This window comes from Hypanus sabinus, chromosome 9, assembly GCF_030144855.1.
Source record: "Hypanus sabinus isolate sHypSab1 chromosome 9, sHypSab1.hap1, whole genome shotgun sequence".
NCBI classification, from domain to species: domain Eukaryota; kingdom Metazoa; phylum Chordata; class Chondrichthyes; order Myliobatiformes; family Dasyatidae; genus Hypanus; species Hypanus sabinus.
In genome coordinates this window covers 154,466,682-154,481,405 of record NC_082714.1, presented here as the reverse complement: position 1 = coordinate 154,481,405, position 14,724 = coordinate 154,466,682, and the positions used below count along the sequence as shown (strand labels likewise).

The window sequence follows — 14,724 nt, the reverse complement described above, 5'->3', positions numbered from 1 at the left end:
CTGTAAATACTTGTAGATCCTATCTCTTAGTACTCCTTCCAATAATTTACCTATTACCTATGTCAACCTTACCAGCCAGTAATTTCCTGGATTACTTTTGGAGCCTTTTTTAAACAATGGAACAACATGAGCTATCCTCCAGTCCTCCAGCACCTCACCCATAGATACCGACATTTTAAATATATCTGCCAGGGCCCCTGCAATTTCAACACTAGTCTCCTTCAATGTCAGAGGGAATACCCTGTCAGGTCCTGGCGATTTATCTACTTTGATTTGCCTCAAGATAGCAAGCACCTCCTCCTCTTCAATCTGTATAGGTTCCATGACCTCCCTACTTGTTTGCCTTATTTCCATTGACTCCATGCCAGTTTCCTTAGTAAATACAGACATAAAAAAACTATTTAAGATCTCCCCCGTTTTTATCAATCAGAATTTCCTGATGATCCTACCATAATGCATGAATTTTTAAGGAAACTAAATGTTCTGAAATTACCAACTGATGAACATTTAGCATTAGATGCACCCATTACTGAAGAGGAAATAAAGAAGGCAATTGTTTTGATAAACTCTGGTAAAGCGCCTGGCCTGGATGGATATGCAGCTGAATTTTTAAAATCATCTTCAGATTTACTTTCTCCCTGGTTATGTAGAATTTTTAAAGAGGCTTTATTAGTAGGTAAATTACCACAATCCTTTTATGAAGCATCTATTTCTTTAATTCCTAAAAAAGGTAAAGATCCCACTGAATGTGCATCATACAGACCTATATCTTTGTTGAATGTGGATTCTAACATTTTTTCCAAAATATTCTCAATTAGATTAGAGAAGGTATTGCCTCAAATTATTTCTGAGGATCAGACAGGGTTTATTAAAAATCGTTACTCACATTTTAATGTTAGGAGGCCAATGAACATTGTATACTCTACTTCATCTAATATTCCAGAATGCCAAATAACCAAATAATACTTCATCTAATGCTGAGAAGGCATTTGATAGACTTGAATGGGAATATTTATTTAATATACTTGAGAAATTTAACTTTAGCTCAAAATGTATATCGTGGATTCAATTGATATATCATACACCCCTTGGCTGCTGTATTTACCAATAATCAGAGATCCCCTTTTTTAGGCTTTTTTGAGGGACTAGACAGGGTTGTCCTTTAAGCCCTTTATTATTTAATATTGCCAATTGCTATTCGTGATTCACCTAATATATTTGGCATTATTCATGGGAATAGGACACATAAAATATCACTATATGCAGATGACCTGTTGTTATATTTTTCTAACCCACAGAAATCCATTCCTGCAGTAATAATACTACTTGCTCAGTTTAGTAGTTTTTCTGGTTATAAATTGAATCTTGATAAGAGTGTGCTTTTCCTATTAAATATGCAAGTTCCAATTTATAGATGATCACCATTTAGGTTGGTTACTGATTATTTTACTTACTTGGGGGTTAAAATTACTAAGACATATAAGGATCTATTTAAAGTCAATTTTTTTTTACCTTTAATTGATCATGTTAAACAACTGTCCCCACTGTCCTTATCTTTGATTGGTAGAATTAATGCTCTTAAGATGTTTATTTTACCTAAATTTCTGTATCTGTTTCAGGCGGTATCAATTTTTATTCCTAAATCTTTTTTTGATATTATTGATTTTAAAATTTCTTCATATATATATGGGAGTATAGAAATCCCAGGTTAAGTAAGAAATATTTACAGAAATCAAAAAAGGAAGGCGTTTGGCTTTGCCGAATCTTAGATTTTATTAATGGGCAATTAATATTCAATATTTAACGTTTTGGACACAAGAGTTGGATAAAAATCAGTCTCCACGATGGATGAATCTCGAGTGGGAGTCTATACAGGGGTTTTCACTGGCTTCTGTTTTAGGAGCTGCGCTTCCCTTTGTATTTACTAAATTGAATAAACAAATGATATATCCAGTAGTTAAACATACAATATGAATATGGTTTCAATTTCGTAAATTTTTTGGATTGAATAAATTCATCCTGTCAAGTCCTATTTAACTTTTTTCCAACCATCTAGAATTGATCAAGCTTTTTTTAAAATGGAAAACAAAAGGATTAACATGCTTTCATGATTTATTCATGGCTGATTGTTTGTGTCTTTTGAACAGTTGTCTAATAAATATAATTTGCCTAGATCACACTTTTTTCAGATATTTACAGATTAGAAACTTTCTGAATGCTACTTTATCTACCTCTCCGATATCACATCATATCGAAGTTACAGAAATTTTTTTAGGTTTAAACCCTCTATCAGAAGAGTTTAATAGCAATTATTTATGATCTGATTATGAAAATACATCTAGGTACATCTGATAAAATTAAGAATGAGTGGGAAAGAGAACTTCAAGTATCTTTACAGAGAAATGGGAGAAAATTCTTAAAATAGTTAATACTACTTCAATGTGTGCCAGATACGCTTTGATACAATTTAAGGTGGTTCATAGGGCTCATATGTCCAAGGATGTTAGCTTGTTTTTACCGTCATATAAATCCTTTTTGTGATAGATGTAATTCTGAAGTAGCTTCCTTGACACATATATTCTGGTCTTGCCCTCTTCTAGGAAAATATTGGAAAGGTATTTTTGATATTATTTCAGTAGTTTGTGTGTTGATTCACAACCTCATCCTATTACTGCAATCTTTGGACTACCAGTGATAGATTCCGGTCATTTATCCTCATCAGCTTGTTGTTTAAATGCATTTGTGACATTAATAGCCAGAAGATCCATTTTACTTAAGATTCTACCCACCCCCCCATTGTTTGGTTTTCCCAAACGATAGCATGTCTAAATTTGGAAAAAATTAGGAGCGATACTATGGAGTCTTCAATTAAATTTGAAGAAACTTGGAGGCCATTTATTCAATATTTTCATATGATGTAAGTTGACCCTTTCTGAATCCTTTCTTAGTAATTTTTTGGTTCATGTATGGAGGAGCGGAGTTAATGACAAATTATAATTTTAACCAATGAAACATGGCAGCCCAATCTTTGTTTTTTTATTAGTTTAGATTTTCTTAGTTTAGGGTTTTTTTCTCTTTTTATAAATATCTTTTTCATGGTTAGTTACTAAGAGATTGGGAGGCTAAACTCCATTTGTTACTTGAAATATGGCTTTTTACATGTTACTGTTATTAATGTAATCCCACTCTCTATGTACCATTATCAATATTGATATGTTTATTAATTTGAAATTTAATAAAAAGATTGAAAAAGAAAGATCTCCCCCATTTCTTTTGGTTCCATACATAGACGATCACTCTGATCTTCAAGAGGACCAATTTTATCCCTTACTATCCTTTTGCTCTTAATATACCTGCAGAAGCTCTTTGGATTATCCTTTACCTTGACTGCCAAAGCAACCTCATGTCTTCTCTTAGCCCTCCTGATTGCTTTCTTAAGTTTTTTTTTTCCACTTTTTATACTCCTCAAGCACCTTATTTGCTCCCTGTTTCCTATACATGTTGTACATTTCTTCTCTCTTCTTTATCAGAGTTCCAATATCCCTTGATTAGGTTGGTTTCAAGGTTGTTCTTTGTTTCGTGACTGTCTGGAAAAGACAAATCTCAGGGTTGCACACTGCATAAATATACTTTGAATACTAATTAAATGTACTTTGAATCTTGAACATAGTGAGTAATTTGTCATGACTGTCCTGTCAAACTATTGTAAATAATAACTAAAGTAATCATAGTTTATGTAAATATGAACGCCTCTGATCTTTTTCACTGTAGATCCAGAAGAATTTATCAATGTCCTATTGCATGAGGTCCTAGCAGCTGATCCTTTGCTAAAGATAAGGTAATTTTTCTGATGAAGAGTCTCAGCTCGAAACTTTGATTGCTTTCCTCTATAGATGCTGCCTCATCTGCTGAGTTTCTCCTGCACTGTGTGTGTTGCTCAAGATTTCCAGCATCTGCAGAATTTCTTGTTTATATTGGTCATTTTTCTTTTTTTTTTGAAGATATTGATATTTGGTTAATTTTAGCTCAGTTCATGCCTATTAAACCAACTCAGTTTTTAACTGGAGCAGACTCAATGGGCTGAATGGCCTGATTCTGCTCCTATATCTTATGGTCTTATCGAGAAGAGACAGCAGATGCTGGAATCTTGGGTGAAAAGGGTAATGATTCAAGAGGTGTTGGGTTAGGGCAACACTATTACAGCACCTGTGACCCGGGTTCAATTCCCGGCGCTGTTTGTAAGGAGTTCGTACGTTCCCCCCACCCACCAAATGACCGTATGGATTTGCTCCGGATTCCGCTCACGTTCCAAAGATGGTTAGTCGGTTAAGCATGGGGTCGGTGGACCGAAGGTTGGGAATCCCTCTGCTAAATAAATAAACTCAGTGAGTCTAACAGCGCCCATGGAAACAAAATATGTTTGGTGATGCTTTAGGTGAAGACCTGCAACAAGACAAATGAAGCAAGGTCCTGACCCAAAACATCCACATGTTGTATTTGATTCCAGAGGTTGCAGCTTGACCCATGGAATTCTTCCACTGTTCTGTTATTTTTTTAAATTCCAATGCCTACCCACTTGATGTCTTTTGCGATCCTCAAAGTATAGTCTAAGTTCAGATCTGTTCTGCAAAGATTTTCATTTGATCCTGGCACCAAAGCAAATTTTCACTGAGAAGTGAATGAATTTTCACTTGGAGTTTGTGTGATAATTTTTAAATGAAGGGTGAACAGGATCTCAGCACATATTCTAACTTTAATTTCCAACCTTTTGTCATTTCCAGAGGGGAAAAAGTTCAGGCTGAAAATAATTCCTTTTAATTTATTACTGTCAAAATGTTTATTTGTTGACTCATAGGTCAGCCTGGAGATTCCCTTTTTGAATATTTGTAAAGTAAGAAAACTGACTTAGTGAACACATCTTGTAGTTACTGACATTTAATATTTTGTATCTGTGGCTACTCAGACACATCTGCTGCTCCTTACAGGAGAGGATATTTCATGTTGTATTTAATTATTGAGATAAAGCACGGAGTACCTACCCTTCTGACCCTTCGAGGTGCCAGCTACCCCCAGCAGCTCTGATTTAACCCTAACCTAATCACTGGACAATTTACAATGACCAATTAGTTTACCCGGTAGGTCTTCGGACTGTGAGAGGAAATCAGAACACCTAGAGAAAACCCACACATTCAATGGAAGGACATACAGAAACTCCTTACAGGGTACGCCAAGGTTGAACTAAATTCTGACGCCCCAAGCTTTAATAGCTTCATGCTATCACTGCTCTACCGTGGCACCTGGTCTGGTTCCTGTATCAGCTTGGATGTCCTGATGAGCTTGAATAATTGATCTTTGTATGTGGACTTGTCACTAGGCTTAGTTATAGAGGTAATTCTGTTTCCAACTTCATCATTTCTCAAAGTTAATTTATATTTTTTAACTGAACTTATCAGCATATGAACCTCATGACATTGCAGAAGTACTGTGATTGTGGGTAAATTGCACAACAAAATATTGACTAGTTTATTCAAAATGAGGGGAAAAAGGAGGAATTAATCTCTTGCTACTGTCATTTTGAAAGCAAAATAACCTCCAGCTATGTTTGTTTATTTTTTTAAAAAAGGAATAAATCAGTTAAAATTGTTACAGGATCACTACATTTTCAATTCTTTCTTTTATTAAGATTTTAACTACAGTGTTCTCTTGCAGTGATAATACAACTTCTCAATGCAAACTAGCTAGCAATCTTGGAGCTGCAACAAACTTATGAGTACTTTGCTTTCAGTATTTTTCTTCTGATGATCTCTTAATGGCTTGGACTAAAATTAACAATCTTAAAGTTAAAGATTAGTTTTATTTGCACAAACAACAAAACGTGCAGTGAAATGTGTTTCTTTGCATCAAAACAAATCGGTGACTATCATGCTGGGCAGTTGACAAATGTTGCCAAGCTGTCAGTGCCAAGATAACATGCCCAAAACTCACCCAACCATACACATTTAGAATGTAGGAAGAAACTGGAGCATCCAGAAGAAAAACGCATAGTAACAGGGGGAACATAAAAACTCCCTACAATGTGGGAATCGAATCCTGATCTTATAGCTGGTGCTGTAAAGCTTGGCACTAACTGCTACACTATGAGATCCTTGCAATTTACATGTGATTTCTAAGAATTAAATTGTGTGCAAATTCTAACCCACTGTAATTATAATACCTTTGCGTTTCTAGTCACTGTTCTAATAGCTGCAAAGTGACTTTTTTTGTTGAATGGAATCCAAGAGATTTATACATTGTTATTTTTTACATGTGCACTTTAGGTCAGGTGAAAAGATTCAGGAGAGCAATTGTTATCAGATAATCCTGGAGAAAGATGATAAAGTGGAAGTGCCAACAGTACAGTTTCTCCTGGAGAGATCCTTCCTGTCTTGTGACCTAAAATTTGAGGAGGTTGGTCACTGTGTGTTTAAAAAAAAATGTGGCTTTTTGTTCTTGAATGTTAACGGTATTGTTTGGAAGGGGGGGGGGGCGCGAAGTTTCACTGGAAAATTTTTATTAGTCTTTCTTTCACTTCATTATTGCTAAGTGACTTGCCTTACAATTAAGTTTTGTTTTAAAACCCATCAATGCTCATCAAGAAATTAAGGTTAGACTGCTTCAGTTATTTCTCTTTTGTACCATGGTCTGAAAGCACTACAGCATAGAAACCGGCCCTATCTAGTCTATGCAGCCTGGGTTTCTGCCTTGAAGGACCTACCTGTCCTTCAAACCTCTCAAATAATGCACCTGAGTCCACATCCATCACTTCTGTTGGCTGCTGTTCCACACTCACCACTCTCTGGGTGAAGACATTCCCATTCAAGTTCACCTTAAACAATGACCATAAAGTTTGAATTTTGAATAAATAGTGTAATCATAGAGCATATGGGACTACAGGAATAATTACAAGTTTAAGTTAAAGTGACTAAGCACGTATCAGCCCTATTAACATTTATCAAAACTGATCTCATCAGTAACTTGTGCTTCTGACTTGTAAAGCTGTTTTAATTTGAGTGAAATTGTAGTACACTGTCTTGGTATATTACAGTGAATTTCACTAGACTGTGTTGTAATGCATTACCTACACCCAGTGGCCAGTTTATGTTCATGATCTTCAAGGTTTGACGTGTTGTGCACTCAGAGATGCTCTTCTGCACAACACTCTTGTAATGTGCGGTTATTTGAGTTACTGTTGCCTTCCTGTCAGCTTGAATCAGTCTGACCATTCTCCTCTGGCCTCTCTCATTAACAAGTCATTTTCACCCACAGAACTTTGCTGCCACATGATTGGCTGATTAGATATTTGCAATAATGAACAGATGTGCAGGTGTACCTAATAAAGTGGCCACTGAGTGAATTGCCATTCTGTCATTCTGATCTGAGTTTGAGCAATGCCCAGACTGATGGGATTAAAATTCCCTTTCTGACAAAGTGGGTTCCATTTAGATCAATTTTTTCTTTTTGTTGCTCCATTTTATACAACTGAAGGTAAGTTGAAATGGCAATTGTGTCATGTGCAATATATATTTTAGATCAATATTATGTGTGTTGAAGTTTGAGGTTTGGAATTACAGAATAATTGAGGTAATATAGAGCATAGTCATAGAACACTACAGCATAGAAACAGGCTATTCAATGCATCTAGTCTGTGCCAAACCATTAATTTGCCTACTTCTGCCAACCTGCACCCAGACGATAGCTCTCCATACCCTTCTCAACTATGTACCTATCCAAATTTCTCTTAAAAGTTGAAATCAACTTTGCATCCACCACTTGTGCTGGCAGCTTGTTCCACACTCTCACCACTCTCTGAGTGAAGACATTCTCCCTCGTGTTCCCCTTAAACATTTCACCTTTTGCCTTTAACACATGACCTTTAGTTTGAGTCTCACCCAACCTCAGTGGAAATAGCCTGCTTGCATTTACCCTATGTACACCCTTCATAGTTTGCATACCCCTATCAAATCTCCCCTCAGTCTTCTATGTTTTAGGGGTTAAAGTCCTAATGGAGATGTTGGAGGCATTCATATCTAAAATATGGAGACATTGTCAAATTATGATTCTAATCTGTATGATCTTGAGTTTCTAGTCGTTACCAAATTTCTTTTGGTGTTTCAATTTCAGATCCCGTCATGCCTATTGGTGCAAATGCCAAGGTTTGGAAAGCAGTTTAAAATGTACACTGAAATTATGCCCTCACTGGAACTAGACATTACAGATTTACTCCATAACAGTAAGTATTGACTGTGTGTTTATAATTCAGTTGTGTTATAAAGCCTCTCTTATAGCATGATGTGAATGTGCAGGTGGATTAATAATAGTAATGACTATAAACATCAGGAGTGTTGTTAGTTTTATTTGTCTCATACAGCGAAATGTGTCGTTATGCACCAATGACAAGCACAGTCTAAAGCTGTGGGGAGTAGCCACGCTTTTGGCACCAATACAACAGGCCCACAATTTACTAACCCTACCCTGTATGTCTTTGGAATGTGGGAGGAAACCCATGCGGTCACGGGGAAAGCATATAAACTCCTTACGGACATTGTCAGGAATTAAACCCTGATTAGTGATCGCTGTCACTGTAATAACGCCACACTGCTGCGCTGTCCAGTAATTCTGTGTGTTTGGAGAACGTGGCAATATTGTTTTCTCCTTGCAGGTCTGAGGCAGTGCTTCATTTGTGGAGTGGCAGCGGAATATGAATGTGTTCAGTGCCTTCTGGATCCAATGCTTAGCCCGGGTGCTATAAAACAGTACTGCAATACTTGCAATAGTCAGGTATGGTCTAATTATAGGCAGATAAATGGGGTACTAAAACAATTGTACCACAGTCCTTTCAATCAGACCTCTGGGTTTGGATCCAGGCAATTCTGAAATTGCTACATTCCAAGATCCAATGCAAAACGAAAAGCTCGGTGAGTGCCGGCCAACAGCTGGTGCAGATGCCGGTCTTTTGTGGACTTCAGGAAAGGCTAGATGGTCATGTCAGAGTGGATGCAAGTAACATCTGAAATAATAATTGGCCTCATGCAGATTTCCTTGGTAATTTCAGCAATCAGTTTCATATATAAAATGTTTTGCACTTCCCATTAATAGTAATAGATTTTCTAATGCATTTCACCATATGACATAGGAGCAGAATTGGGCCATTCAGCCCATCAAATTAGCTCAGTCATTCAATCGTGGCTGATTCTTTTTCTCTCTCTCAACCCCTTCTCCCTGTGATCCTTAACCCATTTACCAGTCAAGAACTTATCAGTCTCTGCCTTAAATACACCCACAAATTCCAATGGCTTGACCTCTCTGGCAACAAATTCTACAGATTCACTATCCTCTGGCTGAAGAAATTCCCCCTTATCTCAGTTTTAAGCAGACACCTTTTTATTAGGAGTCTGTGCCTTGGATTGTAGATTCTAATACTAATGGTAAATGTCCTCTGCAAATCTGCTCTGTTTAGACCTTCCGTTATCATGTAGAATCCACCCCCCTCCCCGATCATTTGAATTTGCATTGTATAGAACCAGAGATATCAAATTTCACACTTTATGGATCAAAAACTGCATTGACTCCCACTCTGTTCCAGTGGAGCTGGATTGAGCTGAACTGTATATGCCTGAACTCTTTTGACGTCTTTGATTTGATGTCTTATATTCTGTGTTTTTCACTCTTTTTCTTGCTGATTGTGGGAGTTGCAGGATTTTGCGTGCGTTGGGGTTTTGATGTTTTTCTTTAAATGGATTCCGTGGTTTTCTTTGTTTTGTGGCTGTCTGTGGGGAAGACGAATATCAGGATTGTATACAGTATGCAGACTTTGATAATAAATGTACTTTGAATCTTTATCATATTTCTTTGGAATTTTTCACAGGTTCATTCCCACAAGGAGAGGAAGGATCATCAATTCAGAAAATTTTCTTCTCCAAACAATGTTTCTGTTAAAGTCCCTTTTCCACGGCACAAGATGGAATTGTTTGCTGTTCTTTGTATTGAAACCAGCCACTATGTTTCATTTGTGAAATATGGATCCGGCAAATATTCCTGGCTGTTCTTTGACAGCATGGCTGATCGGATTGGTAAGTTCTATTGAATGCATCATGCGAACAAACCATGTTAGTGTCCCTCCTAGTTAACACCTTAACAGGATTAAGGTTCCTAAAGAATTCTTTCTGATGTAAAAATTCCTATAGGAGGAGAATCAGCAAATCCTTAATTTTATCACGCTACCAATTGCTGCAGGTAGTAAGAAAAGAAGTCAGAGATTCCTCAAATGTCCTGGTAAGAATGCAGTCAATCAGAAGTAAACCTTGCTTCTTTTGACCAGCTGAGACTTGCAAATCATTCATCTATTGGCTATTAATTGCTAAACTAAAGAACCTTTGAGCTCCACAGTCTTTTCTGTTTTCAGTACTTTATTGCACACATGACTACCCATTAACCCAGTCAACACGACCTGAGTTTCGATGGCTCTGGGCCTTTACTTGCTGGATTTTAAACAATGAGGGAGGATCTCATTGAAACCTATCACATTTTGAAAGGCCTTGTTGGAGTGGATGTGTCGAGGATATTTCCTGTAGTATGGGAGTCTAGCACCAGAGGGCATAGCCTCAGATTTGAAGGACACTCGTTTAGAACAGAAGTGATGAAGAATTTCTTTGGCTGAGCGGTGGTGAATGTGTAGAACTCATTGCTATAGATGGCTGTGGAGGCCAAGTCATTGGGTATATTTGAACAGGAGGTTGTTAAGTTCTTGATTAGTAAGGGCATGAAAGAGAAGGCAGATTAGGGTTGAGAGCGATAATAAATCATTAAAGGAAGGTGAGGCAAGCACAGTGGTTGTTGTCGAAGTGGATATAGACTGCTGATCTTAAGGCTTTAGCTCTTTGAGGCTTCAGCAAAGAGGAGCTTCCCTCAAAACCAAAGGAAAGAAAAGCTCAAGTTTTTCTTTTCTTTTCCAATCTTTTTATTAAAAAGCTCAAGTTTTTTCCTTCTCTTTGTATCTGCTCAGCTAGGATAGTAGACGTGCCAGGCAGAATAGTGCAATGCTCCTCTTGCGGGATGTGGGAAAGCAGGGGACCTCTAGTATCTCTGACCACTACAACTGCAAGCAGTGCATCCAGCTGCAGCTTCTAACTAACTGCTTTAAGGGGGTGGAGCTGGAACTGGATGAACTCTGGATCATTCCGGAGGCTGAGGGGGTGATAGATAAGACATATAGAGATGTCGTTACACCCAGGGCGCAGGACACAGGAAACTGGGTGACAGGAAGGGGAAGGGGGTTAACGAGCCAATGCAGAGTACGCCTATGGCCTCCCCCTCAATAGCAGGTATATCACTGGATACTGTTGGGGTGGACCTCACAGAGGGAAGTCAGAGTGGTTGGTTCTCTGGCACTGAATCTGCCTCTGATTCTAAGGGAAGGGGGAAGAAGAGGCACAATGTGGTGATAGAGGAACAGATAGGAGGTTCTGTGGGCGTGAACAAGATTCCCGGATAGTATATTGGCTCCCGGGTGCCAGGGTCCAGGATATCTCAGATCAACTCCTCAGCATTCTTAAGTGGGAGGGTGGACAGCCAGAAGTTACAGTCCATGTAGGATCAGTGAGTAGGATGAGTGACGAGGTTCTGTATCAGGAGTTCAGGGAGTTAGGTGCTAAGTTAAAGGGCAGGACCTCCAGGGTTGTGATCTCAGGATTGCTACTCATGCCATGTGCTAGTGAGGCCTGAACTAGAAAGGTTAACACGAGTAAATCTGCAGATGCTGGAAATTCAAGCAACACACACAAAATGCTGGTGGAGCGCAGCAGGCCAGGCAGCATCTATAGGGAGAAGCACTGTCGACGTTTCGGGCTGAGACCCTTCGTCACATTGTTAGTTATGATGAAGGATCTCGGCCCGAAATGATATAGTTAGTCCTGACGAAGGGTCTCGGCCCGAAACGATATCGTTAGTCCTGACGAAGGATCTCGGCCCGAAACGTTGACAGCGCTTCTCCCTATAGATGCTGCCTGGCCTGCTGTTTTCCACCAGCATTTTGTGTGTGTTACTAAGAAATTATATAGTTTAATACGTGGCTAAGGAGTTGCTGTAAGAGGGAAGGCATAAGATTTTTGGATCATTGGGCTCTCTTCCAGAGAAGGTGGGACCTGTACAGAAGGAATAGTTTGCAGCTGAACTGGAGGGGTCTAATATCCCAATGGGAAGGTTTGTTAATGCTGCACCATGGGGTTTAAATGAGAATTCCAGGGGGATGGGAACCAGAGTGTCAGAACAGTTAGTTGAGAGGTTGTGGAGGCGGATATTGGTAAGATCTCAGACTAAGTTAGGGTTCAAAAGGTTGAGCACAATGCGACAAAATCGTATAGGACTGAAGGTATTGTAACTGAATGCGCACAGTATATAGAATAAGATAGATGAACATGCAGCACAGTTGCATATTGGCACGCATGATGTTGTAGGCATCACTGAATCATGACTGAAAGATTATAGGTGGTCCTAATGTTTAAGGATACACATTGTATCGAAAGATAGGCAGGAAGCCAGTGGCATTGCTCTGTCGGTAAAAAATGAAATCAAATCAGGCCGGAAAGTGTTGAATCATTGTGGATAGAGCTAAGGAACTGCAAGGGTAAAAACCCCCTAATGGGAGTTGTAGACAGACCCCCAAACAGTAGTAAGGATGTGGCCTACAAATTATAACAGGAGATAGAAAATGCATGTCAAAAGGGCAATGTTACAATAGTCATGGGGGACTTCAATATGCAGGCAGGTTGGGAAAATCATGTTGGTGCTGGATTACGGGAGGGTGAATTTCTAGAGTGTCTGTGAGATTGCTTTTTAGAGCAACTGGTGGTTGAGCCCACTAGTGGATCAGCTATTCTGGATTGGGTGTTGTGCAATGAACTGGAATTGATTAAGAGAGCTTAAGGTAGAAGAACCATTGGGGGAAAGTGATCATAATGTGATCAAATTCACCCTGAAATTTCAGGAGAAGTCAGATGTATCAGTATTAGTGGAGTACAGGGAATTACAGAGACATGAGAGAGGAGTTGGCCAGAATTGATTGACATGGAAGACAGCGGAGTAGAAATGGCTGGAATTTCTGGAAGCAATTTGGAAGACACAAGGTATATACATCCCAAAGAGGAAGAAATATTCTAAAGGAAAGATGACGTAACTGTGGCTATCAGGAGAAGGCAAAGCCAACATAAAAGCCAAAGAGAGGGCATATAACAGAGCAAAGATTAGTGGGAAGTTAGAGGACTGGAAAGCTTTTAAAGCCAACAGAAGGCAACTGAAAAAAGTCATTAAGAAGATAAAGATGGAACATGAAAGTAAGCTAGCCAATAATATTAAAGAGAATACCAGAAGTTTGTTCAGATACATAAAGTGTAAAAGAGAGGCAAGACTGAGTATTGGACCATTGGAAAACGATGCTGGAAAGGTAGTAATGGGGGACAACAAAATGGCAGAACTGAGTAAGTATTTTACATTGGTCTTCACTGAGGAAGACACTAGTAGTATGGTGGAAGTTCCAGATGTCAGGGGGCATGAAGTGTGTGAAGTTACCATTACTAGACAGGAGGTTCTTAGAAACTGAAAGGTCTGAAGGTAGATGTCACCTGGACAAGTTGGTGTACACCCAGCATTCTGAAAGAGGTGGCTAAAGAGATTGGGAAGGCATTAATAATGATCTTTCAAGAATCACTAGTTTCTGAAATGCTTCTGGAATACTAGAAAATTGCAAATGTCACTCCACTGAAGAAAGGAGAGAGGCAGAAGAAAGGAAACTGTAGGCCAGTTAGTCTGAGCTCAGTGGTTGCGAAGATGTTAGAGTCAGTTATTAAGGATGAGATCTCAGAGAACTTGGAGGCACATGATAAAATAAGCTGTAGTCAGCATGGTTTCCTCAAGGAAATCTAGCCAGACAAATCTGTTGGAATTCTTTGAAGAAATAACAAGCAAGATAGACAAAGAAAATTGGTTGATGTTGTGTACTTGGATTTTCAGAAGGCTTTTGACAAGATTCCATACATGAGGCTGCTTAAAAAGCTGAGCCTATGGTATTACAGTAAAGATTCTAACATAGATAAGGCAGTGGCTGATGAGCAGGACACAGAGTGGGAATAAAGGGAGCCTTTTCTGATTGGCTGCCCGTGACTAGCGGTGTCCCACAGGGATCTGTGTTGGGACCAATTCTTTTTACGTTATGTGTCCATGATTTGGATGATGGAATTGATGGCTTTGTTGCAAAGTTTGCAGACGATGTAAAGATAGTTGGAGGGGCAGGTAGTTTTGAGGAAGTAGAGAGACTATGGAAGGACTTGGACAGATTAGAAGAATGGACAAAGAAATGGCAGATGGAATACAGTGTCAGGAATGGTCATGCACTTTGGTAGAAGTGAAAGGGTTGACTATTTAATAAGTGGAGAGAAATTACAAAAATCTGAGATGCAAAAGTTCTTGAGAGTCCTTGGGAGTCCACTCCTATGTACATAAGACATGGGAGCAGAATTAGGGCCATTTGGCCCATTGAGTCTGCTCTGCCATTCAATCATGGCTGATCCTTTGTTTCCCCTCCTTAGCCCCAGACCCCATCCTTCTCCCTGTAACCTTTAATGCAATGTCCAATCAAGAACCTATCAAGCTCTTCCTTAAATACACCCAAAGACCTGGCCTCCACAGCTGCCT

The 14,724-nt window shown here is 38.9% G+C and overlaps 2 protein-coding genes across 6 annotated transcripts in view; both read left to right on the top strand.

Moving 5' to 3' along the window:
* Positions 1-14,724, top strand: part of LOC132399922 (uncharacterized) — a 259,665-nt gene that overhangs the window by 149,093 nt on the left and 95,848 nt on the right. The gene's annotated exons all lie outside the window — the stretch shown is intronic.
* The window catches only part of cyldb (cylindromatosis (turban tumor syndrome), b), an 80,415-nt gene that overhangs the window by 59,774 nt on the left and 5,917 nt on the right, over positions 1-14,724 (top strand). For all 5 annotated transcript variants that reach the window (XM_059980842.1, XM_059980841.1, XM_059980840.1 and 2 more), the window contains 5 exons: positions 3,772-3,838; positions 6,318-6,447; positions 8,161-8,269; positions 8,699-8,817; positions 9,905-10,109. In XM_059980842.1, coding sequence (XP_059836825.1) covers positions 3,772-3,838; positions 6,318-6,447; positions 8,161-8,269; positions 8,699-8,817; positions 9,905-10,109 — 630 coding nt within the window. The remainder of the gene's footprint in view (positions 1-3,771; positions 3,839-6,317; positions 6,448-8,160; positions 8,270-8,698; positions 8,818-9,904; positions 10,110-14,724) is intronic.